This window comes from Lissotriton helveticus, chromosome 3_1, assembly GCF_964261635.1.
Source record: "Lissotriton helveticus chromosome 3_1, aLisHel1.1, whole genome shotgun sequence".
In the NCBI taxonomy this organism is placed as follows: domain Eukaryota; kingdom Metazoa; phylum Chordata; class Amphibia; order Caudata; family Salamandridae; genus Lissotriton; species Lissotriton helveticus.
Window position 1 is genome coordinate 186,786,127 of NC_136061.1, and position 23,161 is coordinate 186,809,287.

Here is a 23,161-nt window from a genome sequence, read left to right on the forward strand (position 1 = left end):
TATCTCTCGTCTCTGGTCTCGATATTCCAGGCTGCCTGCGAGGGCTACCCGGAAGCGCCGGAGCTGGATTTCTCGGCAGGAGAAAGCAGCGTCTCGTTCTCAGCGCGTCAGGAAGGCGGGGCTGCGCCAGCGGGGTCTGCTCTGCTCTGGGCTTCGGCAAGTCTGGCTGCTCCGATCTCGTCACCACCGCGTGTGTTTGCTTAAGGCAATACCGGTAATATTTATACCTGTAAGGTGCCGAGATTGACGTAAGGATGGACATAGATACGTCAATAAGGATGTCATACGACTTGGTCGTTAGCACATTCTTTTGCTGAAGTTCTCGATGAAATCAAAACAATGGCCGCAGGGTTTTTCCCGGGGTGTCATAGGTTTGATTTGTTTTGAGAACTCCGTATGCCTTATTAGGGGCTGGAGGAATATCGCTTGTCTAATTAGATGGCAAGCGTTATGACATAATCAGATAACACGTTCCTGTGCCGTGGTGTGGCTTAATCAGATAACGGTATCTGCATCATGGGATGGCTGCTAGTTAACTTGTTAACCAGAACAGGGTCAGGAATAGGGGGATCGATACAGAACCTATAGGAATACATCACAATACGGCTACTGTTTAGAGCTAACATCCACTCCACCCAACATACCCCCAAGACACCGTCCTATGTCAGCAGAGCACTTGCACTTATTGCAGCAAGAAGTCCTGGTGATGCTGCAAAAAGGCGCTATAGAGCTTGTGCCGGTGGAGGAAGAAGGCACAGGGGTTTATTCCCTGTACTTCTTAATCCCAAAAAAGGACGGCTCGCTCAGGCCCATTCTCGACCTACGCCCCCTCAACCTCTACATACTCTCAGAACATTTTCACATGTTAACACTACAGCAGGTTCTACCATTGTTAAACCAGGGGGACTTCCTCACAACCCTGGACCTCAAGGATGCTTATTTTCACATACCACTCCACCTGTCCCACAGAAAGTACCTCAGGTTCACCATACAAAACAGGCATTACCAGTTCAAGGTCCTGCCCTTCGGGGTGACCACTGCCCCCAGAGTGTTCACGAAGTGTCTGGCGACCGTGGCGGCGCACCTCAGGAGACAAAACATACATGTCTATCCTTACCTAGACGACTGGCTTGTTCAAGCAAAGTCGGAACAGCAGTGCGCCGCGGACATGTCCCACACAATTCACCTCCTTCACAGTCTGGGGTTTTCGTTAAACTATCCAAAGTCGCACCTCCAGCCAGCCCATGTGCGGCAGTATCTGGGCGCGACGATCAATACTCTGACAGCTACGGCTCAGCCAAACCAGGTGAGGATCGACAACATCCAGTCGCTCATCCGGAGGTTCAGACCGCAAAACTCACTCCCAGCGAGAGTGTTCATGCAGTTGATAGGCATGATGGCCTCCTGCATCTTCATTGTCCCGCACGCACGGTTGCATATGCGTCCGCTCCAAGAATGCTTGGCGCATCAGTGGACTCAGGCTCAAGGACAGTTAAAAGACCTAGTGTTGGTCACCGGTCGGGCGTACAACTCTCTGGATTGGTGGAATCCACACAACCTTTGCAAGGGCCGACCGTTCCAGGAGCCTGTGCCACAGATTATCCTAACAACGGACGCATCTCTCCAGGGGTGGGGAGCTCATGTGCTCCACTACACTGTGCAGGGACTATGGACGACGCAGCAAAAGAAGATGCACATCAACTATCTGGAATTGATGGCAATCTTCATGGCACTCAAATCCTTCAAAATGCATCTGTGCAACAAAGTCGTGTTAATCCGGACGGACAACATGACGGCGATGTATTACATCCAGAAACAGGGAGGTACGCACTCTCCACAGCTGTCTCACCTGGCTCAGAGCATGTGGAAGTGGGCCATTCAGAGGAACGTCTTCCTCATGGCGGAACACCTCCCGGGCACAGACAATCAGATGGCAGATCTGCTCAGCAGGTACAGCCATCAAATGCACGAGTGGGAGATACATCCATCAGTACTCCACCCGTACTTTCAACAGTGGGGTCATCCAGAGATAGACCTGTTTGCCACAAGGGAAAACGCAAAATGCCAACACTTTGCCGCCAGGTTCCCTCACCCTCAGTCGCAGGGAAATGCGATATGGATGAACTGGTCAGGCAGATTTGCGTATGCTTTTCCCCCAGCACCTCTGATACCGCTGGTGGCAAGAAAGCTGAAGCAACACTCGATGACACTCATCCTAGTTGCTCCAACGTGGGCACGCCAACCATGGTACACCACGTTTCTAGAACTCTCCATGGTACCGCATCAAAGGCTGCACCTCACACCCAGGCTCTTGACGCAGAACCATGGCGACATTCAGCACCCAGATCCGCGACAGCTCAATCTGGCGATCTGGCTCCTGAGGTCTTAGAGTTTGGCTACCTCAACCTGCCACCTGAATGCATGGACATCATCAGGGAGGCACGTAAGCCCACTACAAGAGCTTGCTATGCAGCAAAATGGAAGCGGTTTGTCATTTATTGTACAGCACACAACATTGACCCGCTGGATGCCTCCATTCCTAACATCATCTGCTATTTGTTACATCTTTACAAATGCAATCTAGCGTACGCTTCCATTAGGATACACTTATCCGCCATAGCGGCTTATCTTCAAAACAGGCAGCATTTCTCTGTTTTCAGGGTGCCTGCCATTAAAGCTTTTCTAGAAGGGCTAAAGCGGGTCATTCCTCCCAGGACCCCACCCGCTCCAGTATGGAATCTCAACGTGGTCCTCACTAGGTTGATGGGCCCACCTTTTGAGCCTCTACATTCATGTGAGATTCAGTTCTTGACATGGAAAGTGGCTTTCCTTATTGCTGTCACGTCTCTAAGGCGCGTTAGTGAGCTACAAGCGCTCACAATACAAGAGCCATTTATACAAGTGCATTCAAACAGGGTAGTGCTCCGCACTAACTCCAAGTTCCTTCCGAAGGTGGTGTCACAGTTTCATGTCAATCAAACCATTGAACTGCCCGCATTCTTTCCAAACCCAGAAACAGTAGCAGAAAGAATGCTCCACACGCTAGACGTTAAAAGGGCATTGATGTACTATATTGACAGAACACAACCCTTTAGGAAGACACAGCAACTTTTCGTTGCCTTCTCTGCCCAGCACAAAGGCAACGCTATTTCCAAAGCTGGAATAGCCAGGTGGATCGTTAAATGCATTCAGATTTGTTATCAGAAGGCTAAACTCACTTTAACGGTCCCCCCCAGGGCGCACTCCACACGCAAACTGGGGGCCTCCATGGCATTCCTAGGTAACATTCCTTTAGAGGATATTTGTAGAGCAGCCACGTGGGCTACACCACATACATTTACCAAACATTACTGTGTAGATGTGCACTCCAAACAGCAGGCAGCTGTAGGACAGGCTGTTCTCAAAACTCTTTTTCAGACTTCTGCAGCTGGCACGGGCGGCCGCCGTTCATGAGGGGACTGCTATGTATTCTATGCAATAGATATGAATTTAGCAGCCCACATGCCTCGAACTGAATATGCTACTTACCAGTATGCATCTGTTCTTGGCATGTAGGGCTGCTAACATTCATATCGCCCGCCCTCCTCCCCGGCGCCTGTAGCAGCTGCGGACTACTTCATGCATTTCATCACTAGCATGGACATCGTTTACACTATCGCACTCCATCTTTGCCACAATGGCTAAAAACAATCTGGGGATGGAGTCGATGCCCATGCGCACTGTAGTCCAGGGGAGGAGCCACATATGTCGTGATACTTCGAAGACTCTTCCAGGACAACAATGTGCAATCATCCGGACCCAACACTAGGCGGCGATCTATGCAATAGATATGAATGTTAGCAGCCCTACATGCCAAGAACAGTTGCATACTGGTAAGTAGCATATTCAATCTACAGCACATATGCCTTAAACTGATTGTTGCTTACCCTGTAAGCATCTGTTCTTGACATGTAGATTCACATGCGCCCTCCCTCATCTCCTGACACCTATGGTTGTTGCAGTTGTTATTTACATTTCATACGCATGTACTTACTCCATTCTCACCCTCTTGTGGGAAAACAATCTTACAATGGAGTCAATGCCCATGCGTGCTATCTCCGAAAGGAAGAGTCCCATTACCTCGTGACTGGAAAATACTTCTTCGAAGAAAAACAACTTGCAAACATCCTGACTCAACACTAGATGGCAGGATTATGCAAAGCATGTGAATCTACAGCTCTACATGTCAAGAACAGATGCTTACAGGGTTTGTAACATAGTCCTTCACATACTTTGGAGGAACAGGTGAATTAACAAGACCGTCTTACTTGGAACCCCTAGAGATACCGGCATTGCTAAAGAGCGTACCTCCAAACAAATACTGAGTGCCACAGTAGACCATGCTGTTGGGTACTTTTGGTTCTTTTTGTGGTAACCTTTTTATTAAAGTTGTATTTTATTAAGTAATCCATGGCTAATGCAGTTGCAATAGTAGAGTTCACATAAGTAGCAAAACAAATGGACGGAATCAATAGCTTGCGGTTATATCACATGAAGTCCAATACTTTGTTACTAGGCTACAATGCGTAAGCATTAGCAGTGATCTTTTATTCAACATTGCAGTTATAAAGATGGGTTATCTACATCAATATTTAGAGTTGACAGAAATATCATCTATGAGCCTATTTACCAAACCCACATCTTAACGTCATCTTAATTAACTCTAATATAATTTTGGCAGCCTTGGAAGAGAGACCCAGATTGACTAAAAATGCATAACCGTACTGTCTGTCTCCTAAAGCGCATCTGCACATGCTCAGGCTTGAAGCACAGTTTAGGAAGGTGTCAATCTCAGGCGTTCTTTATCCGACTTAGTGAACAAATGCAACATTTTTGGAAATTCACAAATGCAAATATCCAAATTCTCTTTGTGTGTGATATAAAGTCTTCAAAGATCCCGAAGGGTTGCTAGAAGATGAGACGAGCAGTGTGGACTTTTTGCCATCTACTTGTGGAGAACTCCATGTATGATACTAAAGTTGTGCTGCTACCCCTCGCCAAAGTCCATGCATGAGTGTATGCTCCCTAATTTGCCTTGGTAAATCGTAAAAGGGTGCTGTGTCAAGGCATGTTTGATTACGATGATGATCGCACAATAGTGTGTGCTTACTTTATGGATATCTGCATTGCCTTGTCATGCCTCCAAAACCAGCGTAAAGCCTTAATTTTCGTAGCCATCTCCCATTCTCATATATCTGCACTTAACATTATACAAAACTCGGGAAGATTGAGATGTGGAGGGAGAATGCCAAACATTGGGGGCCATAGTTGTGACCAGATTCACCCTGTTCCTACTGCATATAGGTGCCTATCCCTGTCCATGGGCTAGACCAAATCGGGAGTGCCTTACCTTCTCCATATTGTTCTTCGTGCTTCATTCAGAATAAAAAAGGCAGTGTTTGAAGCTAGTACTATATTGTTTGCATCATTCCTTAACATTCACCTAAAGCTATTCCTGCCTCTGTTGATCACTTCACCTCTTTTAATGGATTTTGCTATAAATCGTCCCCCAATGTAACTTTACAAAGCCCACAAAATCTTATATTGAATTTTTATTTTCCTAGTGCGTACAAAGCATGATGCGTTAAAGTACTATAAAGAAGTTTTTTTATTGTGCGTAGCAAGACTGTTACAATACAAAGAATCCAAAGGATAAAAGTATATAACTCTTTTGGAAAGCTAGTTTTGAGTTGGTAGCCAATACTCCAAAAAAATGAAGATTAGCGGGGAGAACTTGTTGAACTCCAGATGTTCATGGGAGAGGTTTTGGGGTGTTTTTGCCTCTAACATTTACAGCTGATAGATTCAAGCTATGCTAGTTCTCAGAAATAACACTATTTTACCCAGCTAGTAACAAGCTAAAAAATCCTCTGCTCTGACTGTGTATGCATGGCACATTAAGCATTTCCCTGGCTTGCGACTGACACCTATGCATTGTCCTGGTGTCTGCTGTTCTGTAGTTGAACTTTCCAGCGTTGCTATTAACTTAGCAGTAACCTAGACCACCCCTTTAAAACCCACTAATGAGGACTTGAGGAGGTTGCCGCTTCTCCAGTCTAATTATAAAAGGAAGAGAGCCTGTTCAGCAATGCAGAAGTTCTCTCTAGCGATAAGATGTTTAATCTTCTGAAGAAGTAAGAACCAGTAATTACATTGGTACATTAGGTATTTCTAGGAAATGTGTATTTCCCATTTGACTTGTACCCTTGATCTTTGAGGAAGTGGCTTGGGCCTTTTGGGTGTCCGCATGAGATTCCATGTTGTGATCAATCTCCTGTCTAAACCAGACCTTGCAAACAAATGATCTTGGCAAGCCATAATGCCATACACAATATGTGCGATTACTGAAAGTGCTAGTCCTCATTTAATTCTGTTCATCACGCAAACTGTTTCATTACTCTTTCCCAAAGTCTAGCTCTTTGCCTAAGACACAGTCTGGGCGAAGTCCATTCTCCTTGAACAACTACAGATTGTCATCGGAAGTGAGCAGGAGTTTGCATACTGCTATAAATGTTTCCTCTTAACTGGTATTTGAAGCATACAACCGATGTGTGGCTATTTCTTAGCAGGTTTATCTGTGCCTGAATTCTGACTGTTCTGCATTTCTCATCCATAGTTGTAGTGTCCGCAGTAAATGTAAGTGACCTATGATGCAGAGTACCTTCCCCTCGCTTGCCTTCTTTGTGTGTGGAAGGGGCAGTTTCGTGAAAGGAAATTTAACCCATTTTTTTTCCTCATTCACACTGTAGAAATCCCATTTTTGTTAACATTCTGAAAACAAACCGAAATCAAGGAGATGGTGTAAATAGAAGAGCATGCCATGAGTACCCTTTAACCTGAACTTAGTGAATATTCTTATTTCAAATTGCTGGATAAAATAATGGAAATACAACCTGGTGTGTTCGTATATAAAGGGGACAGTGAGACTTTACCAACACCAGATGTAAGGACAAGGCGATCCTAGACTCAGAAGCAGATCATCTCAAGAGCTCCGTCAAGTGTAAAATTCAGTAGGAGAGAGGATTCTAGTTCTATTCAGACTACGTTAAGTACAAAACAGTGTAAAATAGGTTTGCTCTGTGGAAGTCTGCCCTTAATTTGTGTTTAGAACAACAAGAAATAGTATTTGGCCTGTATTCGATTTCTGTTTCAAACTGTCCAGCGTATGTTGGGGTGTCAACTGGCTCAAGGTGTCTTTATGGATTTGCCAGATGGTGGTGGAGTTGTCTAGATTCCCTTAACTGACAATCTTGTGCCTGATAAGAAACTGATTGGACCCCACTGATGGCACTACTTTTATGGGATGTAACAAAAGGCTCACTACCCCTAAAAAAATGTGGCTTGCGCCTGCATTTCTAATTTCCCCAAAACTAATTTTGAAAGTATGAAAGTCTAGCATAACCAAGTAACCTTTTAATAGAAAGAATGAATTCTGCCTTTGATAACCCCATGAAAATATGACAAGGTGATGGAGCGCAGAATGAAAGTTCAAAGCACCTGTGATAGATTGTGGCTCAATTCAGTTTTCAGTTGTATGCCTGAAATGTATAGTTTAAGGTGTATGTGTGTATGTGGGAGGGAAATTCTAATATTTTAATTTTATTCTTGCATCTCTATCTTCCTTTTCTGTGTCTTTTATTTGAAACGTTTAAACAGCATTGTTATTTTTAAACATTTCACCTAAATAGGCTACTACTGATCGTACCTCCTATTTGGATTGCTTATGAGCACCTGGTAGTCTACAGATACTCTTTTAAATGTGATGATGCTATGTAGAATATACATTTTAAGTGAAATATGATTTAAAAAAGAAACAAACCTTTCTGTTCTCTAATTTTGCTATTTCCAGAGATGTTGGGTGGTTACCTTGAGTGTCATATACTCATGGATATCTGTACGCCATCACTGTTGTTCACATACAGTGTTTTTAGAAAATTCTTTTTCACGAAAGAGCTACCAAAAAAGACAATAGAAAGTTATTATTTTCTCAAAAATAAGTTTAGAATATGAGTAAGACCCATTAAATATGTCCATATGTAAGCGCCCCAGTTACAAGTGGGCCAGATCGTAGTGAGGTATTTACTGCACCCTGTAAATTCCGCCTATTCCATGTTTTTTCCTTCGAAAAGAAGCATAGCGTTCAGCATCTGTATGTAACACATTGAATGTCACATATTTTACCTTTTAGCAGGCCTTTTTTTACTGCTACAATCTGATTGGGGAAAATAGTGTGGTCCGATAATTACACAACTACGGACTGAAATGTAACTCTTTTTTGTAACCAGGGCCTTAGCAGACGACCAATGTATTTCTCACTCCTTTGCTTTTGTAAAATGTTTCCATTTATCTTTCATTCGGACTGTGATGTCTGCACAGCTCAGTTCAACTTCCATCTTCTCGTCATCCCCTCCATCCACATCTTCTAACCTTTCTTGCTGGACTCCATCCTTTATATTGCTATTTGATTTTATTTGAGTGCATAAATAAACTTTTTGACATTGAGCGATTGGGTGTAAGAAAGTGGATTATTAGTGGGGGTGAATGGGAGTTCACCACAAGTAATACATTCACAAATTCTCTAGGTAAAGTTAATAGTATTAATAATTTAAACATAAGCTCATCCAATGGTGCAATGGCGCAGACAGGCATAACTTAGAGAAAGTGTGTAAAGCATTTAGAAGTACTAAAGCACTTAAAAAGTAAAAGACACGACACAAAATTACAAAAAAACTTTCTGAAACCACAAAACTGTAGTAAGAAAAATGCCACTAAAACAACAACAATCCAATATGTCGAACCACAAAAATGCCAATGATAGCCAATGGAAGCTGTAGACCTAGGTGACACTTGAGGCCAACTGTGTTAGAGCCCCAGTTGGATACAACCATCGATTGGTCTTGGTGAAAAGTCTGGAAGTCAAGAAAAGTTTCTAAGTCCCACTTCACAAGAAGAATCCTCCATGAGCATGCCCCACTGAAATAGTGGCTGTCACAGTGGAACCGAAGGCCAGATACTTGAAGCAGATTGGTCCTTCTGTAGCTTTGGAGATTTTTCGCTGGGAATTTTCCAAGTCACAATGCAGAATTGGACTCAGTGTTTTTTGGGGCGAAGCGTTGACCGGGACGCAGTTGAAATTCAGTCTTGTTGATCTGCTTCTGCTGGTGCCCAACAACCACAGGAGTACACCTTCGAGATTCCAGGACATCAGGGCAGGCACTTGGACTCTCAGGACGCCAGCTAGAGGCCAACAGCAAAATCCAGTTCAGACCCAGTTGGTAGCCACTTCAGGGAAAAGGTCTCTTGCAGCTTGGTGTGTCCCTGTAGCCACACAAGAGGTCAGTCAACCGACCCTTTGAGTCCACTTCTTTGTCCGTTGTACAAGAGGGAGCAGGTCCAGTCCTTCAGGGCTCCTCCCAGGTCACAGACCGCATGCCCAGTCCTCTTCTGAAGGTCCAGAAAGTGTTCTCAGGAGGTGCCATATTTATGCATGGTTAGTTGGAGGTAATGCCTGGGCATTCCCGAACCAATGGCGTTAAAATTCCTTAAAGCCACTTTACCCATTTTTTCAGTCGTTTTTTATTTACGCTAATGTAAACAGTCCCCCTTACACCCAAAATTTAAGATGGAGTAACTATTTCTCCCTTGTGCGCAGCTTGTGTGCCACCCAGAGGTGTGGCATGGGTAATGAGCGGTACCCTCCTCGTTTCACTCCATCCTGGTTCTGGGGACCGCTTTCCTCCCATCGGGTTTGGTGCAAACTTGACTATGGTGGACGAAGCTGGACCTTTCCAGGTGTCGCCTAACAATTTTTGACATGACCGACTGCTTTGAAGTTAATGACGTTCCTGGTTCCACCCTAACTGGCCAAGGGGAAGAATACACCCCTTCATAGTCATTGTGTCTACTTTGAGAACAGTTTTCACTCCTCTTCACGCCTCATTCAGGCCTCGCTGATGAAAATGAGCCTCCAGCATCTTCAGACAGGGTAAGGGTAACTTTCTAACCGTTACATTTTCAATGTATTTAATACAAATCTGACTTCACCATTTAGATTGGATATTTTTATAAATATAACATTTAAATTAGGTCTGTAGCTGGTACATGTCAAAAGTAATTTATTATTATTCAGAAGTTTTATATAGCGCACAGTTACCCCATTGGGTCCATCCAGGTTTCGCTAGCTCTGAAGATCCAGGTCTCCAGCTGTCTTCGAAAGATAGTCAGCGAGGGATAACTTCTTGGAGGCTCTGGGAGGGCGTTCCATAGGTTGGTGCCCTGAAACACAAAGGACCGGCCTCCCATACATGTGCGTTTCACTATGGGGACAATACCCAAGGAAAGTTCACAGAAGCGGAGGGAACGGAAAGATTTGTACGCTCTAACAAATTCATGCAGATATTGTGGGCCAGCCACTGATCTTGATCTGTGCAAATAGCACCAGGCTTCAAAGTGAATTCTCTCCTTTACTGTAAGCCAGTGGAGTTCAAGTAGAAGACAAGAGGTCAAGTTACTTTTATAGTTAAGTAGTAGGTTAAAGTGTATAATTTATACTTTCACATTTCTTGTGTGCCAGTTAAAGTAGACTAGTAACTAAATGATTTTGGCGTAGTCATTGGGGAGGCATGCCATTTCTAATGTTAAACATGCTCCACTCTTAAAATTTTTGCCATTTACCTTATGGGCAGCTGCTGCTGTCAGGCTACACATGATAGGCCTCAAGCCATGTTTTAATTGTCACACTAGTGGATGGCACAATAAGTGCAGCATACCATAGGTGACATTTAACTTTATATTCCCTAGATCTGCATTGTATCTCATACCCTGTGGCCTTATAGGAAAGCTAAATACAGCACTTAGGAGTTAGCCAATTTAACCATGTTTTAGGGTCCAAGCACTTGCACTGGAGCCTGGACAGGAGTGTCGCAGAGTGAAACGCAATCCGAGCGTCAGTCTAACAAAAATGGGGGTGACCACGCAAAAAGGGACACTTTCTCACAATGAGAAAGCAATTGGACACGTTTTGTTCCATATTTGCCGTACTTGCCTACTGTCTGTTTATACGCTAAAGTGTTCACCGACCAAGTCTCGCATAACTATTGTATATCCCTTCCATTTATCATTTCCAGTTATCTGAGCACCCCACACAGGCGATTCAGCGTTTTGTGTTGCACATACAGGCTTTGGTTGGTGAATGCAATTCTCCTCAATATAACTGTGCTCCTGAGACTAGCTAGCTTCATATGCTCGTCACTAAGGCTATTCCCTCAACCCAATAGAGCACTTTCTTTTTATTAGTATTTTCCATAGAAAATACACAAACACTAATATAAACAAGCATTGCAGCAATTATAGGCACAGACTGATTCCGAACTACAATGCCGATTAGATGTCTCGTGGCTATCCACTCCACCCTCCTACCCCACCCTCGCGGGTTGGCTTCGACACCTCTACATTGACAAGAAGTATCACACTGTTTAAAACACAATAGGTTCCACCCGGACTTTCAGGTCACCACACACCAAGTCTAGCAACCCACTCCTCACAATAGTCCTGCGCTTTAATCTATCCAATTTTGGAGGTTTAGGCTTTTGTTCAGTTCTTTTAAACGAATGCAGCAAACCTATGAAACATGAGTTTGTAAAAGGAAAATGCAGAACTGAAAATGTGACAGAGGCGTCAATCTGTTCACTATGCTCATATAGAATTTACAGTTGGTCACCGACTCCTTTGCAGTTTACAGCGCTCCTTCCTAGCAGTTCTGCCCCTGAACCGCTTCCTGCCTGAATGCACTGGTTTATGGTTTCCACATCTGAATTGATGCTTTACCTGAAAAGTGTCTCCTTGATCAAAGCTGACTGCTGAAAATAGTGTCTACGGCACTGGATCCTGCATTGATTTCTGTGGGTTTATTTATTCATTCATCACTGGGAATCTCCAGAGATATGTTATTCAGAACAGTATTAAAACACATTTAATACAACGACCGTATCCAATCCTCTTCATTGTTTGAGTTTGTATTTGAACAAATGGTATGGATAGGCTACGTATACTGCTCCCTTTGGTGGCACCAACTCTCACTTCTTTATCGTACAAGTGAGCAGACAAAGTATTAGTGTCATAGGGAACACAGGGAGGGAGCTTCTTGTATCAAACTGTGAAAGGTACCAATGCTGGAAGACTATTGTTTCATAAAAGTGACCTTTGATTGTCCCACAATAGGTCTTTCAGCGATGTACAGCAATACAATAGTAAGAAGGCAAGAGGGTATTAAGGCTCAGCTTACTGAATAATGTGCCTAACCAACACTTTTCTAACCCAGACTTCTCCCTAGCAAGCAATATTGGTTTATGAACCTGTGGCATGTCTTCCATGTTGCTGTTTTCATGCTAGCCAGAAGTGGCTCTCAAACATGGAGTGCATCTTTATCCACTTTCTATCCGCTTGCAATGTACAGAAATGCCTTGTTATGGCAGAGCGCTGCATAGGGTGTAACCTATCAAAATTGCCTGGCCTATGTTCGATCCATGACTTTCAGTGATAATATCAACATGAATCTTGAATCCTATTTTGATCAAGAAACAGTTGGATCTTCTCTGCCGGAAATATTAATTATTCCTAAACAACAAGTTGATTGATATGGACACCTATTAAGACCTTCAAAATAAACATTTCCTTGAATACCTTAAGGCAGGTTTTTTTTTTTTAAATGTAGGAGTGTTGGTTCTTGTACTTAAACTAGAAACGATCCTTGGTGAGAGCCAGGATTATGGTTTTGCTACTTGCAGAAAGTACACAAACGGCCATGCAAAATTGTTTGGTACCCTGGAGAACGGCATGGTAGTCCTTAATGTGACATGAACTCTGATTGAGGAGTATTTGAGTCTAGAGTTTACCAGGTTTGGTAGCAAGCGGTGGGGCTGCGCTTACAGTGGACATCTTTCTTGTAGATGATGATATTTCCTGCCTGAATTGTGGTCTTAGACGTCTCTAGCATATCAAGCTCTTATGTTGCAGATTTCACTCTTTAGGCAAAGAACTGTTCGTTTAGAAGAAAAATGTTGAATAGTGATTTAGATGAAATCAGGATGAAAACACAAATCAAAACATTGGTTAGTAGAGGATTCTACCTTCTCCTGTATACATTGCTGAAGTGTGACACATTTTTGTACCTGCTCTTAAATCTATACCAGATCAGTAACCTTTACAGTAAAATTGTAAAGATTAAAATGATGACGCTTCCCCAACTGTTATATATATATATATATATATATATATATTGGAGAATACCCCATTCCCTGTCCCCATTCAGTATTTTAAAATGGTAGATGCGTTGGTCTCAGGTCTGCTCTGGAGTAATAAGCCAGCGGGTATATCACGCTGCAAGTTGACTAGAGGCTGGTATGATGGTGGTGTTGCCCTTCCGGATATTCAATTGTACTACTGGGCCGCCCATCTAAAAATTATAAATCAATGGTTACAATCGCCCCAAGCAGAACCAGCATTTCAGGCAGACAGATATGAACTGGGAGAGGCTGGAGTTCTTTCTGCGTTGTACGATACAAGGGGCGTGTTATCCCTCTTGGGCCCTACGGCTCACACAGTGGGGCTGTGGTACACAGCACAGACCCGTCTTAAATGCAAGGACACTATTACCAGAAAGACTCCGCTTTGGGCGACACGTAGGTTAGGCAAACTTTGTAACAGCAAGGGTTTCAGACAGTGGGACCTGATGGGTATCTCCACGCTTGGAGACTGGTGTAGAGATCTGGATGCAGCGATGCTTGCAGGGAAGGTGGTGTATGTGCAACGGGGATGCCCTCGGAAATGGGGGAAAATTTGGGGCTCCTGGAATGAGTATAGAGGGTATCTGTGTGATCCACCTACACCTGATGGGGAGAGTGAGTCAGATTCTTAGTTGGGAGGAAATGGGGAGTTACTGGAATGTACCAATATTCATGGACTTATGTCTGTATAATATCTTGTGTTATGTAATGATACTATCTGATGCAGCGAACTGTCGTGTCCAGTGCATGTACCATCTGCCTAACAAATGCCCTGTTTTTGTAATCAATAAAAACAATTTTTTTTAAAAATTGTAAAGATTAGTTTTAATGTTTTGTAACTGGTGCAATTGTCAAAAATTTTAGCAGGTGTTCTAAGGCAGGTGAGAGGACACAGTTCATCTACTTCTAAAAGTTTTTTTTTGGTTACTGGTCAACTGACTGTAGAAATCTCATTAAAAAGTATTTGCATGCTAAATGGGAGTTCTGGGTTCTATGCTTTATGTCCATTAGATGATTCACAGTTGGCAGAGAATTAATAGTGATGCATAGATTGTGGGTTTTGATCCTAGAGTTCTGCACCTATCCTCAATCTAAAAGCTCATGGCTCTTGCTGCTGTGTTTGTTCTCAAACAGTCCATGCTCTGATACCTGAGGGATTGCTTGCAATTAGTTTAGTTAACTGATGAAAATATGCAATCTTTCTTATACATTTTTCGCATTACATTCTATATTATTTGTTTTTTGCCAGGAAAGTTTATCATGACCGCTTCAAGTGACACCAACATCTTTGTTTGGGACCTGAAAGGGGAAGTGTTGTCTAACATCAATACCAATCAAATGACTAACGCGTATGCAGCAGTATCACCGTGCGGAAGGTGAGCCCTACACTTATAGTGTTCTCTGCTTGAGACTGCTAAATTCTGTATTGCAGCCTTTGTAAGATGTTTCATCACTGTACAATCCGATGCAATACTGAGGGATGATTCTTCTGAAGGGAGAAGAGTGAACTTGATAGTTTTGTCTTCCTCTGGACAGCAGACTTTGCTATCCCTAAATGCTATATAATATTCCCTCATTAGGTTTGTGGCATCCTGTGGATTTACCCCTGATGTGAAGGTGTGGGAGGTATGCTTCAGTAAATCTGGTGACTTCCAAGAAGTGGCAAGGGCTTTCGATCTGAAAGGTCATTCCGCTGGTGTATCTTCATTTTCCTTTTCAAACGACTCCAGGCGGTAAGCACATTTTAGCAAAATAAAAGCATGTATTTTTCATATTTATCTGATGCCTTTTTGTCTTCACATTATTTTTGTCAAAGTGTTGAACCTATTGAGTTTTTACTTTGTGGTTGGCCAGATCCCTAGAACAGTTCAAAAGTTTTTGCAGTTCATTCATGTTATTACAGGGGCTTTTGTGTGTTATTTTGTGTCGGTAATATAGACTGTGGTGGCCATTTACTCAGTTCCTCTTTTTATTGTCCGCACATCCTATGCTTTTCAGAAACTGTTGGTTGCATCTATTTTGTGTTCCTGGTCGAAATAATTTAAGATGGTTCTGAAGGTCTTTAGGACATACTCTTTGCATTGCATGCCAAAGCTATGCCTACTTGTCTTCCTGCGTTTTTTCCAGTTCATCCAATAGTCTATAAGCCCACTGGCAGGGCTGCATTGTAACAAAAGAACTTAAATAGTACTTTTGTAGAATCCAGCGATCTCAGCCCACAGTTTATTTGAGGACCAGACTGTTCAAATATAACAAATTAAAAATCCTTCAAACATTGCTCATCTCCTTATATGCATCCCAAATTACTGAATCCATTTCTACAAAACAAAAACCTCTCAAGTATCTACTGCCTCAACATTTTAACCTTAAAAGAGTTAAAATATAAGTTTGAGGCATGTGCGGCTGTAGATACACATGCTTTGCATATTCTTGCCATCTGGTGTTGGGTCCGGATGTGTGCAAGTTGTTTTTCTTCAACGAAGTGTTTCAAGTTACGAGGTAAGGTGACTCTTCCTCTTGGTAATAGTCCTCATGGGCATCGGATCCAATATTTTCTTTTCGCCATCTGGTTGCGGCATGTATTACGGCGCTCCGGTTTCAGACCGTTATGGCATCCTTTCAGTGTGTAATCCACTCTACCCTTGGTGTAGTTTTTGAGCACGTTTTTCCCCCTTGCATATTGAAATTCAGAAGACTTATTCATCAGGTTGGAATGTTCCGATCGCGGCCTTTTGGCCTCACCCTACCGGCTACCTTACTCTCATTTGACTCCATCAATGATACTCTGCTGTTGGAACGGACTCAGTTTCAATTCTGCAATATGTGCTGATCTTCCGAGCACAGAGAAGAACATTGTGAAGCCGCTCAGTCGTTTTGAACTAAAAAGACCCTGCCGGACCATCTGGCACAACTCCGAGAAATGCAGAGACGTGAAATCATGCCAACACCTGCCTAATATTTTTGGACAAGAGGCCTCTGCGGCCAAAGAAGTGTCTTTTTTAGTTCAAGATTTAGACTCTGACTTTAAGATCTACTTAGTCACACAACCTGCTGCCGGATCATGGTGCAGTGAGTACTCAAAACCCTCACATCCCACACTAAAACTTTGGACTTCCGCAAAACAAAAGGCTTCGGGCTGCCATCTGGCCATGGTTGACACTAAGATTCAGCTTCAGCTGCCCATTTAGCTGGACAACGAAAGCAAGCTGAGGTTCCACCTCTTGCGCTCCAACCCAATCTTGTTCTGAAAGTCAAAATTGGTTCCTTTCCGAAACCTTCGGCACCAAAATCTGCTCCTGTGACACTCCTGGAGCCCATTTAGAGACAATACAGGAAAGACTCGATCCGAAGCCAAAACGGATCAATATACATCAAGAGACTGGCCGCATTATTACAAAGACTGCATCAGTGCTGCAAGCCTCTTTCCAAGAAGACATTGATTTGCTGATACCTATGAAGAAAAAAGGACAATGCTACCGGTCCTCTGCATCCTGTTGCTTCTCCATATCACATACCACCACATGTACCTCACTCACCACGGAATCCCTTAAATATTACACCTCTGGGATCTCCACATACAGACACAGATGCAAATGGAGGGATGATGACACTTATGACTCACCACCACCAGATTCCTGGCAGGATTGACATTGACCCCTCCCGCGAAAATACAGATCCAGACCTAAACCCTGCCAAACCATCACCTCCTAATACTACATAATATCAGGAGCTCATTGCTAGAGCAGCAGCATACCATGGGGTTACACTACATAAGGAATCCACGGAAGAAGGTTTGTTATTTGAGACATTGTGCACATCACATTGGGCGTCTCAATCGCTTCAGAGGCATGAATCCCCAAGGCCGATGATATTTTTAAGGATCCTGCCGGGCTCCCATTATCACCCGTAGGGTAGCTAAAAAAATATATGGCTGCACCATCTGATCCAATTTTTATTCGAGGCCTTCTTCCACCAGACTCCCTAGTTGTTTCAGCCTCTAAACGTACAAACTACAGCGGGCACAGTACCTGCTGATAAGGAATCCAAACTTATTGCTAACGGGTGCTGCTGAATCTGCCAATAATTGGTGAATTTTAAACACACAGGGGCTTTTTGACAGGTATGACAGAGCTCACTGTGATGAGATGGAGAAACACCCCAATATCTCCCAGAGGAACATAAAAAGAAAGGGAAAGGACTAGTTCAGGAAGGAAAATTAATTTCCTACTCCTCCATTAAATGCGCACTGGACTCTGTGGATACTGACACTAGAGGCATCAATACAAGTGTCCTCCTATGGAGGCATGCCTGGCTTCGTATCACTTGATTTAACCCAGAAGTCCATCAAACTTTACTAAATGTTCTGTTTGATAAGCAGCATCTCTTCATTCCACAAGTAGATGAGGCCTTGGAGAAGATATAAAAAAGATACTGAGGATGCCAAATCTATGGAGGCACTTCGAACACCCACTCCTTTTGTTGCTCCTTTTGTAGAGCCCAAAGTGATGCCTCTGCAGCCTCCTACAGGTCACAAACCCAATTATCTCAAGCTAGAGGATATTTCAAAGGTAACTACAGGGGTAACAAGTTTATAGGTCGAGGCAAAGGTACACCAACCCGTAATATCTCATCCGGCAATAAACGGTGACTCACTTATCCTTCCCCCGCCTCCCCGATCATTCTACACCTGTCTGTGGTCGAATACCATAGTTTGTTTCCAAATGGCAGTCCATAACATCGGACCAGTGGGTGTTGGACACTATACAACACAGTTATGGCCTGGAGCTTATCAGCACTCCTCTCAATATTCCACCTTGTACCCACAGACTCTCTTTGGAACATCAACTGCTCAAACTGGAAGTGCAAGCTCTCTTACTCAAAGGAGCTATAGAGCCAGTTCCACTACACCATCAAGGGTCAGGAGTTTATTCTCTGTACTTCCTTATTCCCAAAAAGGATGGCTCCCTATGGCCCCTTTTAGATCCACTGCCTCTGAATTACTACATACTCTATTAGAGCATTTCCATAAGATCACACTTCAACAGGTGCTTCCTTTTCTACAGCAAGGAGACTTCATTTCAGCTCTTGACTTAAAGGACGCATACTTCTTCATCCCCATTCATCCAGCACATCGCAAATACCTCTGATTTGTGATATCAGGAAACCATTACCAATTCATAGTCCTTCCATTCACTCACTACTTCAACCCCGGAGTGTTCAACAAATGCTTAGCAGTGGTAGCAGCGCATTTACTCAAGACAAAACGTTAATGGCTTCCCGTATTTAGACGACTTGCTTATCAAAGCCTGTATACACTTTTTGTCCGCAACACTCAGATTACCATAAACCTCCAACATCAACTGGGATTCACTATTCATGTTCAAAAGTCCCATCTTCAACCTTGACAGCTGCAACCATATCTAGGGGTTATGCTCAACACTCAATTAGTTTTAGCCTATCCAAATGCAGCCAGTATTCAACATTTTCAAAGACTGCTACCACAATTTCAAGCTAATCAATTCCTGACGGTCAATATTTTCATGCGTCTTTTGGGAATGATGGCATTATGCATTGCCATTGTGTCTCATGCAAGACTAAACTTGCATACTCTACATGAAAGTTTGAAACAACAGTAGACTCAGTCACAGGGTCGACTGGACGATCTGGTGTTAATCAGACATCCAAACCCAAGAGAGCTAAACCTTGCGATTTGGCACCTCAAATCATAGAATTCGGATATCTAATTTTGACACCAGAATGCATGACCATTCTTAAGGAATCACATAAACCTACCACTAGAGCCTGTTATGCAGCCAAATGGAAATATTTGTATTTTACTTTTACTGTTGTAACCAAAGAATGTATCCACTCATTGCATCTGTACAAAGTTTTATTTTATTACCTCTTGCATTTACAGCACTCTTACACTTCCATACTTCTACATCTTGTGGCAGTAGCTGCCTATCTACAAAACAGCCAACACTTCTTCTCCTTTTTCAAAGTGCCAGTTATTAAGGTTTTCAGTGAAGGCCTTAAGAGGGTCATACCACCCAGAGTCCCACCTGCATGGAATCTCAATATTGTTCTCACAAGACTTATGGATCCACCCTTTGAACCATTACACAATTGCCCCCTCTAATTTATTTCTTGGAAGGATGCTTTAATTGCCATCATTTCACTAAGGCTCGACAGTGAGCTCCAGGCACTAACTTTAGAAGAACCATTTTTCCAAATACATAGAGATAGGGGTGGTTCTTCGTACCAACCCAAAATTCCTATCAAAGGTAGTGTCCCTTTCCACGTTAACCGATCAGTTAAACTACCTGTTTTCTTCCCTCAACCACATTCTGTGGCAAAAAGTTCTTCATATACTAGATATCAAAAGAGCAATAATGTATTATGATGACGGGACAAAAGACACAACTTTGTTGCTTAAGCACCCCCTCATAAAGGGAAGCCATTTCAAAATCGGGCGTTTCCAGCAGGATCTTAAAATGTATTAAAAAAATGCTATATCAACTAATGTTGTCTATACCCCGAGAGCACATTCTACTTGTAAAATAGGGGCACCCATGATTTTCTTCGGCAACATCCCTATAGCTGACTTTTGTAAAACAACTACATGGTCTACACCACACACTTTCACTAAGCACTATTGTGTGGATGTTCTAGCACGCCAACAAGCTATTGTAGGACAGGCAGTGCTTTGTACACTTTTTTAAATAACTGTAATGTCCACTGGTTAGCCGCCGCTTTGGGAGGACACTGCTCCAGTCTATGCAAAGCCTGTGTATCTACAGCCACACATGCCATGAATGGATTTTGTTACTTACTCTGTAATCATCTGTTCTTGAAATGTAGTGCTATAGATTCACAAGCGCCCACCCTCCTCCCTGGACACCTTTGGTAGTTGCAGTTATCTATACTTTCATATGCATGGACATCTTTGTTAATACTTATCAATCCTCCATTCTCACCCTCTTGCAGGAAAATAATTGAGAGCTGATGTCCTTGCGCACTATTACCAATAAGAGAAGTCACCTTACCACGTGACTCAAAACACTTCTTCGAAGAAAAACAACTTGCACACATCCGGACCCAATACTAGATTGCAGGAGTATGCAAAGCATGTGAATCTACAGCACTACATGCCAGGAACAGATTCTTACAGGGTAACATCCATCTTTTGTCATTGAGGCTTTGGGGCGGTTGGCTCACTTTATTTCAGGAAAAAGTTCAAATTGCTAGACAGGAAAGAATTTTGGTGGTTTGCACACTGAACTTAGTTTAATCAGAAGAGGAGGAGAGAGCTTCTTCTTTCCAGCCTCCATTGTGCGGTTCATCAACCAGGATCCACCTTTCATTAACAAGGAGCCATCGAAGCCTTTTGCACGCAGGGGCAACTGATCATAGTGAGCTCAAACAGGGCACTAGCCAAAAGCAGTGATTGCAATAAAGTTTTAGTTTGCAAACCACTTAATTTGCTTTACTAACGTTTTCAAAACTTTTTTTTTTTTTTTTTTTTTTAACGCTCAAAGCAAAAAAAAGTCCCCAAACAACAGCAACAAAAAAAAGCTTGACACTAAAAACACTAAAAAAGCTTGACACCCACCGGCCTACTTCAACTGAAGGGATAATGTGTTTAGGAGAGAGGTAGTGCCAATAGCTGTACCACAGATTTTACATTAAATATGCGTTACTAGATGATCTGAGGCCAAGCAATGCTCTTCCGTTTTTGAAAAAGGAAGTCCGTTAGCAGTTCTAAATCTTGATAGAGGAAGACAGCCTCTAGATGCCTTTCAAGCGGGCTCCTATGCACTCTGTGGTCCTAAGCCAGCTCTTCTTCCATCCATTGCGCACCTCGGGATGATTTTCTATCGTGGAGGTAGTTTGGCTCTTATCCTCTTGTATTTAAGTACCACTTCGGAACAGTTTCTCTTCCCATCATCTTCAAACATTTTGCATGTGTGTCAATTCTTTGGGATGTCTGCCTTCCTTCCTGGAGACTGAACCCACGCCGTATTTCATTCCTCTGCACCGCTCCTCTTATAAAACCCCTGATGTGCAGAGGTACCTCTCGGATCGCCCGAGTCTCCCACTTTGCAATGTTTCTCTCTCGCTGTCAGCATCTCTGCTTCGCAGCTTTGGGCGTTTGCTATGTCCTACACCTTCTGGTTGGTGCGACTTGGGTGAATGCTAAGGCTGTAAACTAAACTGAGACTAAACCGATATCCTTCTGCTTGAGGGGGTGCGGGGGGCTCCCTCTCTGGGCTGTGACCAGCGGAGTTAGGCACTACTCCTGTCTCCTCAACCTCTGTCAAAAAAAAACAAGCATTGGAAATGCAATAGGTCTCGCACCATTAGAGTTAGTGTTTTTAGAATTGTTTATGGGTTTTTTTTGTAAATGTTTAACATTTTTGTTTCCTGTAGCCAATGCTAAAGAATTACAAATAAAAAAAGCCATAAACATTTCTAAAAGCTCTAACTGAAATGGTCTGAGACCTATTGCACTGTGTGAGGGTGAGGGGTTGAGGGTGAGGGTGAGTGAGGGTGGGTGAGGGGTTGAGGGTGAGTGAGGGTGAGGGTGAGTGAGGATGAGTGATAGTGAGGATGAGTGAGAGTGAGGGTGAGTGAGGGGTTGAGGGTGAGGCGTTGAGGGTGAGTGAGGGTGAGGGGTTGAGGGTGAGTGAGGGTGAGTGAGGGTGAGTGAGGGTGAGGGGTTGAGGGTGAGTGAGGGTGAGGGGTTGAGGGTGAGTGAGGATGAGTGAGGATGAGTGAGGGTGAGTGAGGGGGTGAGGGGTTGAGGGTGAGTGAGGGTGAGGGGTTGAGGGTGAGTGAGGATGAGGGTGAGTGAGGGTGAGTGAGGGGGTGAGGGGTTGAGGGTGAGTGAGGGGTTGAGGGTGAGTGAGGATGAGGGTGAGTGAGGGTGAGTGAGGGTGAGGGGTTGAGGGTGAGTGAGGGTGAGGGTGAGGGGTTGAGGGTGGTGAGGGTGAGGGTGAGGGTGAGTGGGGGTGAGGTGTTGAGGGTGAGTGAGGGTGAGTGGTTGAGGGTGAGTGAGGGGTTGTGTCTTAACTTTGGTCCCAGCACCATGAAACAGGAGTCTCTTGAGGGGATAAAGGTGGGCCTGGCAGTCAAATGTGTGCTGTCATTGGCGAGGAGTCAAATAATCAGTGATGCCTCTCGTTGCTCTTAACTTTGGTCCCAGCACCATGAAACAGGAGTCTCTTGAGGGGATAAAGGTGGGCCTGGCAGTCAAATGTGTGCTGTCATTGGCGAGGAGTCAAATAATCAGTGATGTCACTTTCGCTATCCTCAGCGAATTAATGAGCTGATGTCCATGTGCATATACATTCCACTCTGTACCGCGAGGATTGTTGTGGGTGAAAAACGCTCTTAAACTTATATCCTGGAGGCGTGATCCAAACCAGGTTTTCTAGACGCACAACAAAAAGCAACGGTTTATAAAAAATATATAATTGGAGAGGTTAAAATGTGATTCAAATAGTAATTCAATTCCCCCCCCCCCCCCTCTCTCGCGGTCCTTGCTTCCTGGAAGGGAGCCATGCCCTTGGGGCGGGGTGCTGCAAAGCAGGACAGGCTGTGGTATGCACGTGCAACAGGAAATTAGGCAGCCTGCGCCCACGAGGACTCTCTCGAGCAGGGTTAGGTGCACAGTTTGTTTAGAATGTGTCCGTCCTGTAAACTGAATGTTGCACCTTTGAACTTGTCGCGGGAAAGGCAGAGTTTTGTTTTTAATATACAAAATGTTTTACCTCTGCAGAGACGTCTGGTCCTCGAGGAAGGAATGCATGGTTTCCCAAAGTCCAGAAGCATGCCCT

General features: G+C 43.6%; 1 protein-coding gene across 1 annotated transcript in view; it reads left to right on the forward strand.

The window, feature by feature from the left end:
• Window positions 1-23,161, forward strand: part of TBL2 (transducin beta like 2) — a 139,153-nt gene that overhangs the window by 96,591 nt on the left and 19,401 nt on the right. Inside the window, exons 5-6 of the mRNA XM_078679573.1 lie at window positions 14,572-14,698; window positions 14,903-15,055. Coding sequence (XP_078535699.1) covers window positions 14,572-14,698; window positions 14,903-15,055 — 280 coding nt within the window. The remainder of the gene's footprint in view (window positions 1-14,571; window positions 14,699-14,902; window positions 15,056-23,161) is intronic.